Source organism: Paramisgurnus dabryanus, chromosome 12, assembly GCF_030506205.2.
Source record: "Paramisgurnus dabryanus chromosome 12, PD_genome_1.1, whole genome shotgun sequence".
In the NCBI taxonomy this organism is placed as follows: domain Eukaryota; kingdom Metazoa; phylum Chordata; class Actinopteri; order Cypriniformes; family Cobitidae; genus Paramisgurnus; species Paramisgurnus dabryanus.
In genome coordinates, this window is record NC_133348.1 from 5688988 (window position 1) to 5707062 (window position 18075).

The following is an 18075-nucleotide window of genomic DNA, read 5'->3' on the forward strand; positions in this document are numbered from 1 at the left end:
TTATTACATTATCTTAAAGGAGTGTAACTAGTTTAGCATGTAAATAATTCACATAAATAACGTGAGCAAGAGCGCTCAACAATTATATCAAATCATCAGGCACGTGAAACCTAGCTAGCAGGTTTCTCAAACAACAAAATCACCAGCTAACTTCCTTTTAAATTAGCAAGAACTATAGACTAATACAATAACAGGCTTTAATAAACCCAAAACATAAGTCCACTTACAGTTCTCACGGACACACGTTTTATCAACTCCAGACATGACAGAATGCGTCTTTATCTCATTTCGGACGTGTGGAGCGCGTTCACGGTCGCGTTGTGAAGCTCATCCATGCTATTCTCTTAGATGTGCAGCGAATATTTTTTTTATTATTTGATGACCTAGTTAAGGCGGTAGGGTTTCCAAGCTTAGGCGGGCCGCCTGAACTGCAAAGTGCTGCGGGAAACCCTGTGTAATAACAAATGTATATGTTGCTTGTTCAGGAGAAAGTGGAGGTCAGTAATTGGGGGGTCGCAAATCAAGGCCCGGTGATTGTAGAGGAGAACCAGCTAATGTTGACCTACACGAACGGCTCGGCTTGTGTGGCGGAGGACGGTGTGATCACCACACACACAACCCGCATACACTTCGTCTGCTCAAAAGGGATGGCGGTAAGAGCATTTCACTATAATATAGTGCCATAATTGTAGTAATGCATAGAAATCATGTTTGTGTATCTCAATTGGTTAACAGTGCAAAACTTTGTGGGATGGATTCCAGGGAATGCTTATACTGATAAAAATGTTAACATTGAATGCACTTTAATTTGCTTTGTGGTGAATGCATAAATGTAAAATATTATTATCAATATTTTTTGCACTTGCAATTGTAAAGATTTCACCATTAAGTACCTAATTTCTGGTTAAGACCACCCAGTCAATAACTGTGTATTTTAGGTTATTTTAAAATAGACGTCTTTTACAATGTGTGCCAAAGTCTTTTTTTTTTCTTTTTTAGCGAACCGGTCCACGATTTGTGGTGAAACAGAAATGCGTTGTTGATTTTGTTTGGGAGACAGAAGCAGCCTGTGCCATCTCAACTGTTGTGGACACAAACCAGGTCAAACTTTATTCTGCAACTTTTGAAAACCCGTTCATATCATCAAGAAGATTTTGTTTCTCATTCTTAAACTTTATTTTTTATGTTTGTATGGACAGACATGCTCAGTAAAAAATCCCAACACTGGTTTTGAATTCAACCTTCAGCCTCTGGCTACCAAGGAAGGATACAATGCCACAGGTCATGGAAAAGACTTTGTAGTAAGAAACTCTTGAATTTGACTTCTTTAGGTTTTCTTGAAAAAGATTTGGTGCAGCAGAGTACAGTTATAATCCGTAAGTCAATAATTTACTCATAAATTAAGACCTAAGGGAATCCATGATTTAAAAATGCTAATACACCTCCGGCATCTTTTAAGGTCTCCATGTAGATTTTTAGTGAGATCTAGTGGTGAGATTGTGAATTGCAACCAACAGCTCAGTCCACAGCTCCCCTCCCTTTCAAAACGCTTATGCTGAGTTTACACCAACCGCGTTTTGGGCGTCAAAATCGCGTGTACCGCGCGTGATTTGCCGCTTTGAACAATTTGGATGCATTCGCGCGTGTAGAGCAGAGTAGTCGCGCGGAAAAAGCAAGCATGTGACGCGCGTCAGAGGCAAACTCCGCTTCTTGTGGGAGGGACAAGTGCTATGCGGTTGTCTGTTTGCAAGATGACTGATGTTGATTGTGCATTTATCAAGAGAGTTACCAGTTTGTATTTGGTAACCTTACTACAGGGGAAAATAAACGACGCGGGTCGATAAACGTCACGTGACTCAAAAGTGAAGTGTGTATTACAACTTACTAGGTTGCCCAAAGTCCTCACTGACACTCCAAGCGAGGTTTTATTCCTGTCTCCTCTATAGAAATAAGAACTTGTGTCGTATAGCTCCGGGTGACTGCTTACGGACAATATCAAGCGTTGGTTGAATGAGTGACTCCGGGCGGGGCTGCCACCACATCAGCAAGCAGACTCCTGATTGGTTAACGCGGCGCGAAATTCCGCCAAAGTTCAAATTTTCAACTTGGGTGTCAGCCGCAAATTCGCGTGAACCGCAAAATGCACAAAAAGCACCATTCGCGCGCCCAACGCTCAATTTGCGCCTTTCGCGCGAGCGTCACGCGCAAAAGAGGCGGAAACGCGTCTTCCTCGCCGCGCCGAACGCCTCTTCCACGCCGCGGGACCTCTTGACTCGCGTCAACGCGTCTTCACATTGACTTAACATTGAAATCACTCGCGCTTCACACCTTTACCGCGGTTGGTATAAACGCAGCATTAGAGAAGCTACGGCAGTTGCCACAGGACAAATATGTTATCGCTTGAGACAACGTAGTGACAAAATGCGTTATATAGAACTGGTTGTCCGTTTAGGGCTACTGTAGAAACATGGTGGCATGAAATGGAGACTGCATGTAAGGGGACCCGCCGTGTATGTAGATTTAAACCCCTGATTCTAAGGTAATAAAAACAATACAGTTAATTTTATAAGGTCCACTGATAATATAGTTATATTTAATTGCATTTCCCTGAAGAGATCCTTCTAAAATTGACACTACGAACCTTTAACAATAAACCAAAGCATGTGATTGTACCGTCTTAAAAGGAAGATTCACAGACCGTCATGTTTACTGTAGGTGAACATCTGTGATTCTGTGGATAAGTGTGGAACACTTAATGATAAACCTGTGGCCGGCTGTGAGATAGATGAAGGGAAACCTGTGAGTCAGGTTGGAGGTCAACGTTCTCTTCAATTCTCCACCGATGGCTCGCTCACTCTCACTTACAAAGGGTCCTTGGACACATCAACAGGTGCGTACTGCATGAGATCGTGTTGTCGTTTGTGCTTTATGTTGCGTTGTGTTTTTCTACCCTGGACTCTACTCATTGTTTTACATATCTTTCCTGTCTGTTTTAGGAACAAATGACACCTTCATCATTAGTTTTGTGTGTAATCAAGATGCTGCCACAGCATCTCTGCGGCTTCTTCACGAGGAGCTGGGCACAAGTTCACACGTAACGCACAATGTCTTTTTTGAGATGTTCACTGCTTTGGCATGTGAGCCTGCACCTGTGGATTGCCAAGTTACTGGTAAGCCGTTTATTTAACCAAAAAACCAGACGAAACCCATGTCGTTGACCCTCCTGTTCAAATTTAATTGACAACTTTTGCTTTTCCAGATTCACACGGAAAAGAATATGACTTGGGTGACCTCAGTCTAGATGACAAGTTTTATGTTCCTCTGGACACCTCAGATCAAGCCAGGTCTCAGAAGTTTTACATCAACGTGTGCAAACCACTGCCTCGCATTCCGGGCTGTGCTGGTGAGTCGCTGCAGATGGGACTCTGTGATGATGTCACTTCCTGTGCTTCTTGCTTTGAGATTGTCGATGTGCTTTCTGCTTATAACATTGTCTCATCTGATTGGTTGTGTGATGCACTAATCACTTTTTATTTTGTTGGTTATTTTGGCAGCTGGTGCGATCGGAGCATGTGGTCAGATAAATGGCATCGGACGTAATCTGGGATATGTGCAGTCGAGTCTGCAGTTGGCTGCAGACGGCTCCATCAGCATTGTTTACCAAAATGGTGACAAGTGCGGTTCAGCACGTTACTCCACCCGAATCATCTTCCAGTGTGACGACAGTCCTGTAAGCAACTGTACAATTGAAAGGCATAGTTCACCTAGAAATGAACATATGGTTTTCGAAGAATGTACATTTACTTTTATACATTGGCAGATGCGTTTATCTAAAACAACTGTCGTCTTTTTGTTTAAAGGGTGCACCAGTGTTTGATCGCAAAGACGGCTGTGAATACGTCTTCATGTGGCGAACCTCAGAGGCTTGTCCAATCAAAAGAGTACATGGTAGGAAGAACGGCCAATTAGGTTCATAACAAATGTGTAATTGGCTTTGACCTAAAGTTTCATTCCCCCACAGGTGAAAACTGTAAAGTCACGGATCCAAAGAGCGGATACGAGTACAATTTGATGCCATTGGCTGGAAAAGACTATGAAGTGAAGGGTTCTAATTATGAGTATCACTTCGCGATGTGCGGCCCACTTAAAACCTCAGTCTGCCCACACGGTCCCGACTCTGTGTCCTCCTGTCAGGTAGAGGGCGATAAACATAGGATTGCTGGTAAGATTCTTATTTTGCTTAAAGGCGGGGTGCATGATCTATGAAAGCCAATGTTGACATTTGAAATCACCTAAACAAACACGCCCTTACCCCAGCAGAAGATCTTCTTTTGATAGACCCGCCCCACACATACGCAACCCAGGCAACAATGTTGGGTTAGTGGACACGCCCCTTACTGCTGATTGGCTACAAGTGTGTTTTGGTGCTCGGCCCGACTCCCTTTTCCAAAGTGTTTTTCAAAAATCATGCGCCCCGCCTTTAATGTCAGTGTACACAGGTCTATATGCTTAATATTACCAATGATTATGCTGCACATATAAATTTGAGCAACACTATGAATATCACAGTGGTTTGAATGACTTTTTGGTTATATTCCTAAACACCTTCCCTGTCATTAAACTAGTTTTGTGAATCTTAGTACTCACAAATTCAGTAAAGTCTGATATTAAATGTTCTTTGTTTGTGACACCACAAAATTTTTTAAAATTAACCACTCGGCCAAATTTGTATGATTTAAAAACACCACATAAATAAAATAAGTCATCAAAATCTAGGGATAAAAAGAGCAAGATACTCTGCTCTCAATTGCTGGGGGCGTGTACGCTGTCAGCACTGAAACCACACCCACTCGTGGGAAAACTGCCGCCTCTCTCAACAATCGTGATTATGTTGGTTGTGGGACCATGCTCTGTGACTTCAGTGCGTCAACAAGCCACTGTCCTGCTTAAATAATGCATAAATGTGAGAAAAATATTTAACTCTTTCCTGCCATTGACAAATTATCTCGTCAATTAAGAGAAAACATTTCCCTGCCAATAACGCTTTTCTGATGAGTTTTTACAGTAATCTGTTATTATTATCCACTAGATGGCGCTCTTACCCAATTTAACTTCTCTCAAACACTGGGGGCGTGTCTGCTGTCTGCACTGAAACCACGCCCACTCACAGGAAAACTGACGCCTCTTTCAACTTTTAAATATATTTACAATCTGAATAGACACTCATGACTGTTAGGGGTCTTAAGCTCGGTGACTTAGTGCGTTAACCGAGCCACCGCTGGCCCAAATAATCCTGAAGTCAGAAATGTGGAAAAAATATTTAACTCTTTCCTCGCCATTGATGCGTTATCTCTTCAGTTAAAAGAAAACAATTCCCTGCCGATAAAGCTTTTTTGATGAGTTTTTACGGTAATCTGTAATTATTATCCACTAGATGGCGCTCTTACCCAATTTATAAAAACTGAAGCAAAAGCGAATTTAACTCTTTCCCCGCCATTGATGAGATATCTCGTCATTTAAGAGAAAACATTTAAAAGTGTTACTTATGAGGTTTTAGGGTTATCTATAAAACCGCACTTACCCAATTTATAAAAACTGAAGCAAAAAATTATTTACTCATTTTACACTGCGTTTATGTTTTGATTATCATTCTGAATCTGGTCTCTTAAAAAATTTGTTCACAAATACAATTATTTTTGCCTAAACATTTTTATTTTTCAAGAAAAACTCTTTCCTCGCCATCGACGAGTTATCTCGTCAATTAAGAGAAAACATTTCCCTGCCAATGACGCTTTTCTGATGAGTTTTTACGGTAATCTGTTATTATTATCCACTAGATGGGGCTCTTACCCAATTTAATTGCACAAACACTGGGGGCGTGTCCACTGTCTGCACTGAAACCACGCCCACTTGCGGAAAAACTGCCGCCTCTCTGAACTTTTAAATATATTTACAATCTGTATGGACAATCGCGATTGTGTTGGGTGAGGGACCATGCTTAGTGACTTCAGTGCATCAATGAGCCACTGTCCTGCCCAAAAAATCCTGAATTCAGAAATGTGGAAAAACTATTTAACTCTTTCCTCGCCATTGACGAGTTTCTCATCAATTAAGAGAAAACATTTCCCTGCCGATGACGCTTTTCTGATGAGTTTTTACGGTAATCTGTAATTATTATCCATTAGATGGCGCTCTTACCCAATTTATAAAAACTGAATCAAAAGCAAATTTAACTCTTTCCCCGCCATTGACGAGATATCTCGTCATTTAAGAGAAAACATTTAAAAGTGTTACTGTGAGGTTTTAGGGTTATCTATAATACCGCACTTACCCAATTTATAAAAAACTGAAGCAAAAATTATTTATTAATTTTACACTACGTTTATGTTTTGATAATCTTTCTGAATCTGATATCTTAGAAAATTCCTTCACAAAAATGCAATTATTTCAGCTTTTTTGCCTTAAAATTTGTATTTTTCAAGAAAAATACCCATATTTTAGTATGAGTAAGAGTTTATAAGCAGAGAAAAAAATATAGATGGGATGAAAAGTTTTTTTTTCCCGTTTTTGTTTTTTTTTTAAAGCAGAGGAATTCTTTCATTTGATATATTTGTATGTTTATATATTTTTAGAAGAAGCCATTTTGTGAAACATTTGTGAAAATCAATTCTCGAGAATAACAATTCTTGAAATGACTTTACACGGTCTTTAATGTTTGCAGGGATAGCCAATCAAAACCTCACGTTTGATGATGGGATCATCATGATCAACTACACACAGGGAGAAACCTGTCACACTATCTATGAGCGATCCACTGCTATCATCTTCTCTTGTGATCACAGCAAGAATCCTGTGAGTTTCATACACTCAATGAAGATATTAAATTGAGTTAAAATGTAAATATAGATTTATCCTGTCTCTTTCTCATCAGGGGAAGCCAGAATTTATTCGGGAGACTGCCGATTGCACGTATCTGTTTGACTGGCAAACAGCTTTGGCCTGCCCTTCGTTCAAAACCACAACCTGCTCTTACAAGTTAGAACCAGCTTCCTGCTAATGCAAATTTTTTGCAGTACATGACATACATTGTGCAACCCTCTAAAAATGTAAATTTTCTGGTATTTTGGCAGTGATGGAAATGGCCACTCCTATGATCTATCCTCACTGGCCCTACACAAATCGAATTGGATGGTCGTGCCAGAAGGGACCAATCAGGCGCAACGTTATTATATCAACGTCTGCAAGTCTCTGGTGCCTCAGCCTGGTGAGTTGTAGCTTTGTTACTTTATTTGCTATGTTATAGAAATATTGATCCGCTATGGTTCCTGTGCAGTGAAACTTATAATACCCTTGTAAAGCGCCAAAGCTTTGAAAGTAATTAATTTCTAGCTATTGGCCATTTAGCATCTAGGATTTTATAGTGCTCTGTGATTCGTCTTAGGTTTGTGGAGCTGCCCATCTAGCGCAGCTGCCTGTCTGAAGGATGGAGACAAGTATGTGAGTCTGGGGGAGGCAGATATGGGTCCAGAGTTGGATAATAACATTCTGGTCCTAAAGTACACAAACGGAGAAGCGTGCGCAGATGGCAAAAGAAAGAGAACCACCATCATCCGATTCAGCTGCTCTCCCGACAAAGTGGTCTGTGATCCTTTGTTTTTACTATACATATAGTGATATAAAATATAAGATAGGATGTAGGATGTTATAAGAATTTGATTGGAGGTCGTTTGTCCCCACTCATGCACAATTATGGCGCTTCTCCATTGCATAGTACCCCATGGTTTGGTTTGGGTCAACTTACTTTTGGGAGCTTTCCACTGGCTGCAGTACGTAGTACCTGATACTTTTTTTTAGTACCACCTCGGTCGGGGTTCCAAGAGACCCGAGCTGATACCAAAACGTGACGCAAAAACACTGTAGATCACTGATTGGTCTGAGTGAATCGTCACTACCAACATCATCGCAATAATGTAAAAGATTACCTTTACCTTCGTGCTAGCTTGCGCGGTCTCGAGTAAACATGTTGTCATCTGTGCTCTGCTATAAATTCCCAAACTCCCTTTTAGCGATGAAAAACATCCACAGGTTGAGAATCAGGAACACCATACCAATTTTTTTTCCAGATTTGCAGTTTGTGGCGGGACATTTGCGACGCGCACGTTCGCATATATGCTTAAATTCAACTTAAATGAGGCTCAGCGGAGTGCGTCGCCTGACATAAGTGCGATGTGCAAACATATATTTGTGGTGATCAATTGTAATTTTGTGGCGGACTGAGAAATAAATAAATGTATGGGAATGTACAACGACGCTCTCACTTGTATGATGTCACAGCAGTAGGCAGCGCAAATATAACAACACGCCTATAATCCCTCCCACTCTGAAGTGTTGCTGAACTCGATGGAAAAGCTAACCAAGCCAAAGTGAGATGAGCTGACCCGACTCGACCTGACCCAAACCAAACCGTGGAGTACTATGCGATGGAAAAGCGCCATTAGTTGCGTCCACAAAGAATGAAAGTTGTTGTTGTTAATGTGCACAAATTATTACATTTTAACTAAATATTAAGGAGATTACAGTAATTTTGTCCCCACTTGGAAATCAGTCCCGCTTACGTCTGCACACATAAGCGCACACAAAAACATACATGTGTAAGGTTTTAATATCTATGTCTGTCTGTCAGGACTCGGAGCCCAGTTTTATCACAGCTCTTGAGGACTGCGTGTATACCTTTGTGTGGTACACGGCTGCAGCGTGTCCTCTCAACAGCACTGAACACGGCGACTGTAAAGTCACAAATCCTGCGACAGGTGAGTCAGTCACACTGAATGCACCATCCCACACATGACAACTGAGTCATTTTATCCAAACGCTTCCTGTCTGCCGATTCCAGTGTGCTTTAGTGTATGTTAGTGCAGTGCTTACCAATCCTGGTCCTCGAGGACCCCATCCAAGAAAGTTTAAGATGTCTCCTAATTTGAAACACCTGATTCAACTTATTAGGCTCCTTCCAAAACATGACTCCTTGACAAGCTGATGGGTTAAATCAGGTGTGTTGAATAAGGAGACATCGAAAACATTCTGGGAGGGGGTCCTTGAGGACCAGGATTGGGAAACACTGTCTTAGTGCATTGTCTTGATATGAATTTATTAGCTCTTATGATGTGTTCACACCAGATGCGGATTTACATATTAAGTCAATGCAAAGATGAGATTATACATCCTGCGATGTGAATGACGCAATTCATGTGGTGTGCATTGAGAGATTTGGGCGTTTGAAACGCATAACACATGATTCGCGGGAATCGTGCGAGTTAAAAAATCTGAACTTTGTCAGATATTTGGCCATGTTAACGAATCAGGAGCTATTTGTGGACACCAGAAGCTGTACGATGCATCTTCGTACTATTATCGAAAAAGGAAAGAAAAGGACTTGCTTAGAAGAAAGTGAGTAAGGAGGTCGGACAATTTGGAGCCCTTGACTCAATTTGAGCTATATACATATTTATACATATTAAGACTAAAAGCTAGCGAAAGCCTGCAAATTGAGCGTACTGACGACTGAATTTCTGGCATGAATGAAACGAGTTAACACAAAATTTAAACGCCTCAATCGCATCTGGTGTGAACATACAGTTACAGTTTTCTGAACAGTCCCACATTTGTCAGACAAACAGATTATCCTACGTCACACTCCAGCCACAGGTAGGGATTGTGTTGGTGTGTTGACACAAGTGTTGGCGAGAAATGTAGAGTCTTGTATTTGTCGCTGTTTTTGCATTTTTCTGAGATGAACCGTGTACGTGCTGGTCTCTACAGGTCATCTCTTTGATCTGATTGCCCTCAATCGGGCAGGAGGATATACGGTCTATGATCCTTTGGTCCCTAGAAAGATGTTCAGATTGAACGTTTGTGGCGATGTACTCAATGCCGGATGCGCCCAAGGAACAGGTGACTTTATGCATGTGTTTCCATGTTTTTAAATTGTTCTTCCATACACTTTTTTTTTTAATGGCCAGTAACCTGTTTTAGGTAAATGTTACACGTTTTTAAGTTCTGTGTTAACTATCCATAACATTCAACTAGACTTTGTTACAAGACCTTAAGGGTTATTCTTGGATAAGTCTTGATATGCGAGCATGAGATTCTAACTCTGAACTGCATCATGATATGTCTCGTACAAACCAAGTGTTAAGCTCCCAGACAGATTCGTACCCTGGATATCTGGGTTAACGTAAAGACGTTTATATTTGCTGCAGGTGTGTGCATCAAGCAAACCACGATGGCTGTAAGTGCTGGAAAATCCTCTAAGAAGCTGGTGTATAAGGACCAGGTGGTGGAGCTCACCTACGATAGTGGAGACGCCTGTGCTGCCAACCCTTCCCTCAAACACAAGAGCATCTTTACCTTTGTCTGCAAGTCTGAGGGAGCAGGAACAGATGAGCCTGTGTTGGTGTACTCGGATGAAGCAACTTGCACTCATTTCTTTTCCTGGCAAACCCCACTGGTCTGTGAACAACAGGTAAACAGGGCCTATGAGTAATTATTGCGGTATAGGGAGCTTGTGGGTAATAAGCGAGGTATCAGGGATTATGGGTAATGATTTAGGTATTGGAGGGTTTTGGGTAATAATTTAGGTATTGGAGGCTTTTGGTAATATTTTAGGTATTGGATGATTTTAGGTAATAAGTGGAATATCGTGGATTATGGGAAATGATTAAGGTATTGGAGGCTTTTCGGTAATAAGCGGGACATCAGGGATTATGGCTAATAATTGATGTATTGCAGGCTTTGGGTAATATTTAGGTATTGGATGGTTTGGGGTATTAAGTGGGGTATTGTGGATTATGGGAAATGATTAAGGTATTGGATGCTTTTGGGTATTAAACAGGACATCAGGGATTATGGCTAATGATTGAGGTATTGGAAGCTTTTGGGTAATAAGCGGGACATCGGGGATTATATCTTATATTTGAGGTATTGGATGGTTTTGGGCAATAACTGGGGTATCGTGGATTATGGGAAATGATTAAGGAATTGGAGGCTTTTCGGTAATAAGCGGGACATCAGGGATTATGGCTAATGATTGAGGTATTGGAAGCTTTGGGTAATATATTTAGGTATTGGATGTTTTTTTGATATAAATGGGGTATCGTGGATTATGGGAAATGATTAAGGTATTGGAGTTTTTTGGGTAATAAGTGGGACATCAGGGATTATGGTTTAGGATTGAGGTATTGGAGGCTTTTGGGTATATTTAGGTATTGGATGGTTTAGGGCAATAACTGGGGTATCATGGATTATGGGATATGATTAAGGAATTGGAGGCTTTTGGGTAAAAAGCGGGACATCAGGGATTATGGCTAATGATTGAGGTATTGGAGCCTTTTGGGTAATAAGTGGGACATCAGGGATTATGGTTTAGGATTGAGGTATTGGAGGCTTTTGGGTATATTTAGGTATTGGATGGTTTTGGGCAATAACTGGGGTATCATGGATTATGGGAAATGATTAAGGAATTGGAGGCTTTTGGGTAATAAGCGGGACATCAGGGATTATGGCTAATGATTGAGGTATTGGAGGCTTTTGGGTAATAAGTGGGGCATCAGGGATTATGGTTTAGGATTCAGGTATTGGAGGCTTTTGGGTAATATTTAGGTATTGGATGGTTTTGGGCAATAACTGGGGTATCATGGATTATGGGAAATGATTAAGGAATTGGAGGCTTTTGGGTAATAAGCGGGACATCAGGGATTATGGCTAATGATTGAGGTATTGGAGGCTTTTGGGTAATAAGCGGGACATCAGGGATTATGGTTTAGGATTGAGGTATTGGAGGCTTTTGGGTAATATTTAGGTATTGGATGGTTTTGGGCAATAACTGGGGTATCATGGATTATGGGAAATGATTAAGGAATTGGAAGCTTTTGGGTAATAAGCGGGACATCAGGGATTATGACTAATGATTGATGTATTGGAGGCTTTTGGGTAATAAGCGGGACATGAGGGATTATGGTTTAAGATTGAGGTATTGGAGGCTGTTGGGTAATATATTTAGGTATTGGATGGTTTTGGGTAATAAGTGGGCTATCGTGGATTATGGGAAATGATTAAGGTATTGGTGGCTTTTGGGTAATAAACTGGATATCAGGGATTATGGCTAATTGTTGGGGTACTGGAGGCTTTTGGGTAATATTTGGGTATTGGATTGTTTTGGGTAATAAGTGGAATATTGTGGATTATGGGAAATGATTAAGGTATTGGAGGTTTTTAGGTAATAAGCAGGACATTAGGGATTATGGCTAATGATTGATGTATTGTAAGCTTTGGGTAATATTTAGGTATTGGATGGTTTCGGGACATAAGTGGGGTACCGTGGATTATGGGAAATGATTAAGGTATTGGAGGCTTTTGGGTAATAAGCGGGACACCAGGGATTATGGCTAATGATCGGGGTATTGGAGGCTTTTGGGTAATATTTGGGTATTGAATTATTTTGGGTGATAAGTGGAATATTGTGGATTATGGGAAATGATTAAGGTATTAGATGCTTTTGGGTAATAAGCAGGACATCAGGAATTATGACAATGATTGAGGTATTGGAGGCTTTGGGTAATAAGTGTGGTGTCGAGGATTATGGTCAATGATTATGGTATTGAAGGGTTTTGGGTAATAAGCGGGACATCAGGGATTATGACAATGATTGAGGTATTGGAGGCTTTGGGTAATAATTGTGGTGTCGAGGATTATGGGAAATGATTAAGGTATTGGAGGCTTTTGGGTAATAAGCGGGACACCAGGGATTATGGCTAATGATTGGGGTATTGGAGGCTTTTGGGTAATATTTGGGTAATATTTGGGTATTGAATTGTTCTGGGTAATAAGTGGAATATTGTGGATTATGGGAAACGATTAAGGTATTTGAGGCTTTTGGGTAATAAGCGGGACATCAGGGATTATGACATTGAATGAGGTATTGGAGGCTTTGGGTAATAAGTGTGGTGTCGAGGATTATGGGAAATGATTATGGTATTGAAGGGTTCTTGGTAATAAGTGGGATATCAGGGATTATGCGTACTGATTGAGGTATTGGAGGCTTTTTTGGGTAATAAGTGCGTTATTGGGGGAAAACAATTGATGAGTGATGTATTGGAGGATTATGCATAATTAATGAAACATTATATTGGTATTGAGACATTATAGTCTTAATGCATGACTTTTTCAAGAAAGAAGCCATGCACAGTTCTCAATTATCACTGTATGGAACATTAGCCAAAAGAGCGGGACTTACATCAGGCTTTCAACAACTAAAGTTGTCTGTTACCTGTGCAGGTGAAATGCTCTGTTTGGAACGGCACCAACCAGATTGACCTGAGTCCTCTGATGCATCTCAATGGTTACTATACAGCAATAGATGATGATGTGGAAACAGGAAAATCTCCTGACTTCTACATTAACATCTGCCAGCCCCTTAACCCCATCCCGGGGGTCAACTGTCCTCCAGGGTCCGCCGTGTGTATGGACCCTGTTGATGGGGATCCAGTTGTGAGTAAACATCGGATCATTTCTTGTAGAGTATAAAATATTTCACTGTCAGTCATTGCTTGTTTTGTTTTATCACTGTGCAGGATATCGGGCGAATTACTTCCCCTCCTCAGTATAACAAGCAGACTGAAGAGGTGATCATCACCTTCAACAGCACAACCGTCTGCCCTACCAACCCAACCTTAACCTACTCCTCCAGGGTCATTTTTACCTGTCAGAAAGGTGCTGAGCTGGTAAGTGTTCATGTCAAACCTCTAGGCTGGCAAAGTGTCAATCTGTTTTTTTTCTGTAAGTGTTCATTTTCTGTGTGTAGGGCTCTCCTCATATGATTCGGGCACAGGACTGCATGCATGTTTTCGAGTGGGCTACTCCTGTGGTTTGTCCCGAAACCACTGCATTAAAGGGCTGCAAACTGACTGTTTCCGAGCTACAGTACACCTTTGATCTCTCTGCGCTGTCGGGGATCGTTAAGGTAACGACGACACTTTAAGCATTCGACCAAAAATCTCATTTTACTCGCCCTCATGCCAACCCAGATACTCGTTAGAGAAAAACGTATGTCATGCTCTGGAGCTCATCCTATTGTATTCTGCAGGTTCCTCAAAGTTCGTATAAAATCAACGTGTGTGGAGCTGTGACAGACTCGGCGTGTAAGGACAGCGCAGTGTGTCTGAACTCCGCCGGCTCAACGGCTTCATTCGGGAACAGCAAATTAATGCACCTGAGCTATAAGAGAGAAGAGCAGGCTGTGATCATGCAGTACAGCGCAGGAGACCCCTGTCCTCAATGTCAGACAAACACTCAATGAATATAAAAACAAGTTTGTTGCCTTCCTAGACGGCAACTTTTTTAAAGCATCTTTCAGCTCTTTTACGTAAAAAATACTAAAATGTTAATCTATCTCTTTCAGTGACTGAAAAAGAGGAAGTGTGCGCTTTCCCCTTTAATTTCATGAAAAAGTCTTACAGTGAGTGCACTACTGAGGGCAGAACTGATGGAAAGAAGTGGTGCGCCACAACAAATGACTACGACAAAGATAAGAAATGGGGATTCTGCTCTGATGGTATGAACTTCTGATCATTTTATTTAATTAAATAATCTAATAATTTTGACCCATACAGTGTACTGTTGGCTATTGGTACAAATATTCCCTGATGACTTATAACTAGTTTTATAAAAAAATAGAACAACTACAAAAGATTTGAACTTGCTTAATGGGACTCTTTTGGAAAAAAAAACTGTATTTGTATTTTAGACATGAGACAAGAATAAAAACTTACAAAATACCGTTTTGTAGTGGATTTTAAAGAAGTGTTAAGGTTATACAAATGAAAGAGTTTCTTTGTGTTTACCCTATTTGCCTTTTTTTTGTAAAGTTATACAGTACACATGGTTGTCATGCATAAACATGTAGTTTACAAAATACATTTTCTTAAAGAGCACGCATTGTCCGATTTACGATTTTACATTTCTTTTGGTGTGTGTCTATTAGTACATGTTAATGATATGCAAAAGGTACAAACCCCAAAGTAAACGATGACGCGAGTTATCGTTTCCAACGGAAATCTCTTTACAACAAACACACGGATTGTAGGCAACAGTTTACTTCCTGGGATTGGTGATGTACTAAAGACCGACATTATCATAATTCCTCCCGCTTCGGACTCACAGCCTAATCTCCTGTTAGCATTGCATTGTGACCGAATCTTTTAAACATGGTAAGAAGCGTCACATCCCCGGGTGTCCTCAGAGGTATTCAGGCCAATCACAACGTACAGATTAGCTGGCCAATCAGGGACACAGAGCTTTTTAAATTTGTGCATTTTAGGAAGAGTGTGAAATCTAGAGCTACAAAAATGTATGGTATGTGGAAAAAGTTTTTTTTTGTATTATACCAAATATACAAAATAACGTTGTTTTTTTTAGCAATGAATTAGGTGCTCTTTAATATAACGTCACCCCTATGTTTTCTCTTCAGTATTTAGTAGTGGTTTTACGTATAATGGATTTGTGTTTTATGTTTGTATTTCACAGCACTTGGAGGGAAGAGGCAGTCGTCCATTTTATTCTTTTGTGACCGAGCGGTGGGCCATGGAAAACCTCAGCTGATGAGTGAAACCCAAGGTTGTTCGGTCACCTTCCAATGGAGGACGGATGTGGTGTGCCCACCAAAGAAGGTGGAGTGCAAGCTGGCTGGCAAACACCAGACGTATGACCTGCGGATGCTTTCCTCTCTCACCGAGCCGTGGAAATTTAGTCATAGTGATGATTCGTAAGTTTCAGAACATTTATTTAGATTTTTAATTATGTGGCTTTTAGGCCTGTGGCGATAATGACTTTATCGACTTGTTGAGAGATAGGTGAGTAGTTTTTTTTTTTTAGAAAAAATAGTGTTTACATGTGTGTTAACAGTGACAGGCGAATAAATCTACTCAAGCTGAAATTTCGTCTTGTTTAATTACATTTACATTTATGCATTTGGCGCATACTTTAATGCAAAACGACTATTAGTGTATTTAAGTTATGATGTCATTCATGTCAATGATGCTTTAACTTGATAAAAGCTATAATGCATAAACTCAATTTTCTCTCTCCAGGTGGTATTTTAATCTTTGCCAGTCCATCCACGGTGGGCTAACAGGTTGTCCAGAAGATGCTGCTGTGTGTCGCAAGCGTAGCAATGGGAAAACGGAGACCCTGGGTCGTGTCTACACACAGACGATGGAGGCTATTAATGGTAAATTATCAGTTTTTGTTCTTTGTTCTAATCTTTTGTTCGCTTATTATTACTTTGTTGATGTCACACCGACTTGTTTTTCCTTTAGATGGAAGGATCCTTGTGAGTTACTCCATGGGGAACAATGTTTGTGGAAATCAACGACCAGCCAAAACTGTCATCCAGCTGAAGTGTGGGAGCACAGTGGGTCGTCCGAAATTTCTGAGGTAAGTGCAATGAAAGAAAGTTGACTTTGTTAACATTAGTTAATGCATTAGCTAACATAAACTAACAATGAAAAATAGTATATCATAGTACTAAAACAGCATATATTAATCTTAGTTCATGTTAATTTCAGTATTAACTAATACAAAGTTAATGTACAATAAAGTAAGGTGGTTAATATTTGACTTGGCATTAACAGAGATTAAGAAATGCTGATAAACTATATTGCTCATATGTTTTAGGGAGGATAATGCCGCTTGTGAGTTTTGGGTGGAGTGGGAGACTCGCTTTGCTTGTGCTGTAAAGAAGGAGCAGGTGGAGATGGTCAATGGAACCATCAAAGTACCCGAGACAGGAGCCACATTCAGCTTGGGAAATCTGTATTATCGGTGTGTAACCCTTTCTCATCAAACTTTGCGTCTCAAGGAATCAAATTATCCTGATCATTTGAAATCCAAGAACTTGGTTTTAAGATGTTTTTAACTCTTTCCCCACCAGCATTTTTTTAAAAAGTTGCCAGCCAGCGTCTGCATTTTTTTATGATTTTCACAAAAGTTTAATGCCTTCTTAAAATGTTCTTCTTTAAATAGATAAACATACAATATATCAAATGAAAGAATAGACTCTCTGCTTTCAAACAAAAATTTTTTATCTTATCTTCTGTTTTTGGATCAATGGATATTTCAATGTTTTATAAGTTGGGTAAGAGCGCCACCTAGTGGATAATAGCAGTAATATGGATTGCCGTTAAAACTCGTCAATGGCAGGGAAAGAGTTAAACTGAGCTTACCTCGCTTAAAGGCACAATTTGTCATTTTGACCACTAGGGCTGGGTATTGATTCAGATGTTCCAGATCGATTTCATTTTGATTCACAAGCTATCAAATCGATTCGATTCATTTTTCGATTCCGGTTCACGGGTCAGTTTTTAAACTCGATTCTAGGCTACAACGGCCCAGAGCTATGAACAGAGGTGTTACGCTGGTAAATTAAAAAATATTTTGAATAATTTTAAAGGGATACCAGGCAACATTTTCATGTTAATTAATCATCTTCTTAAGTCGGTATATGGTTAAATGACTCATTACAGGGCGAATGAAGACTCTCTCGCCCGCCCCTACTGCCTATACGGGGAATATCTCACTTGCAAGTTCTGTGTATCCTACCCGCGTCTAAGTCTTGCAAAGTCTCAGACATCTCGAGAAGCAGGATCCGTTTACGGCAAGCATCCCTAGCACAGGCAGGCTGATCAGCTGGGTGGCGAGGGGGACGGACAACAAAAGTTTTTACGACAGTGTCTTTGAAAGCATTTACTACCAGCCACTAGGGGGAGGAAAAAACTCTGTAATGAGGAAAAATTACTCAGACTTGCCTGGTATCCCTTTAAGTACAAACATATCCTTTTAAAAATATCCATATAACCCTGTGCTAGTAGTTTTTGGATATTTTAATGCAAACATCTTACATATTGTGCCTTTAATGCTTTGTGACTTTCCAGGAAACCGCCCTAAACTTCTGCATCGCAACTTTGTTTTTGTGCTGAGATCTCAACTTGTCTCAATTTATGAAATGTACCTTTTCTTTCCACA

General features: G+C 40.4%; 1 protein-coding gene across 1 annotated transcript in view; it reads left to right on the top strand.

Moving 5' to 3' along the window:
- igf2r (insulin-like growth factor 2 receptor) overlaps positions 1–18075 on the top strand; it is a 43753-nt gene that overhangs the window by 20967 nt on the left and 4711 nt on the right. Inside the window, exons 18-42 of the mRNA XM_065256261.1 lie at positions 486–653; positions 1000–1101; positions 1200–1301; positions 2716–2890; positions 2997–3170; positions 3260–3403; positions 3555–3730; positions 3861–3948; positions 4022–4222; positions 6722–6852; positions 6932–7035; positions 7131–7264; positions 7442–7638; positions 8684–8810; positions 9820–9951; positions 10260–10522; positions 13333–13545; positions 13629–13778; positions 13859–14017; positions 14141–14333; positions 14456–14608; positions 15580–15817; positions 16143–16282; positions 16371–16488; positions 16729–16875. Coding sequence (XP_065112333.1) covers positions 486–653; positions 1000–1101; positions 1200–1301; positions 2716–2890; positions 2997–3170; positions 3260–3403; positions 3555–3730; positions 3861–3948; positions 4022–4222; positions 6722–6852; positions 6932–7035; positions 7131–7264; positions 7442–7638; positions 8684–8810; positions 9820–9951; positions 10260–10522; positions 13333–13545; positions 13629–13778; positions 13859–14017; positions 14141–14333; positions 14456–14608; positions 15580–15817; positions 16143–16282; positions 16371–16488; positions 16729–16875 — 3929 coding nt within the window. The remainder of the gene's footprint in view (positions 1–485; positions 654–999; positions 1102–1199; positions 1302–2715; positions 2891–2996; positions 3171–3259; positions 3404–3554; positions 3731–3860; positions 3949–4021; positions 4223–6721; positions 6853–6931; positions 7036–7130; positions 7265–7441; positions 7639–8683; positions 8811–9819; positions 9952–10259; positions 10523–13332; positions 13546–13628; positions 13779–13858; positions 14018–14140; positions 14334–14455; positions 14609–15579; positions 15818–16142; positions 16283–16370; positions 16489–16728; positions 16876–18075) is intronic.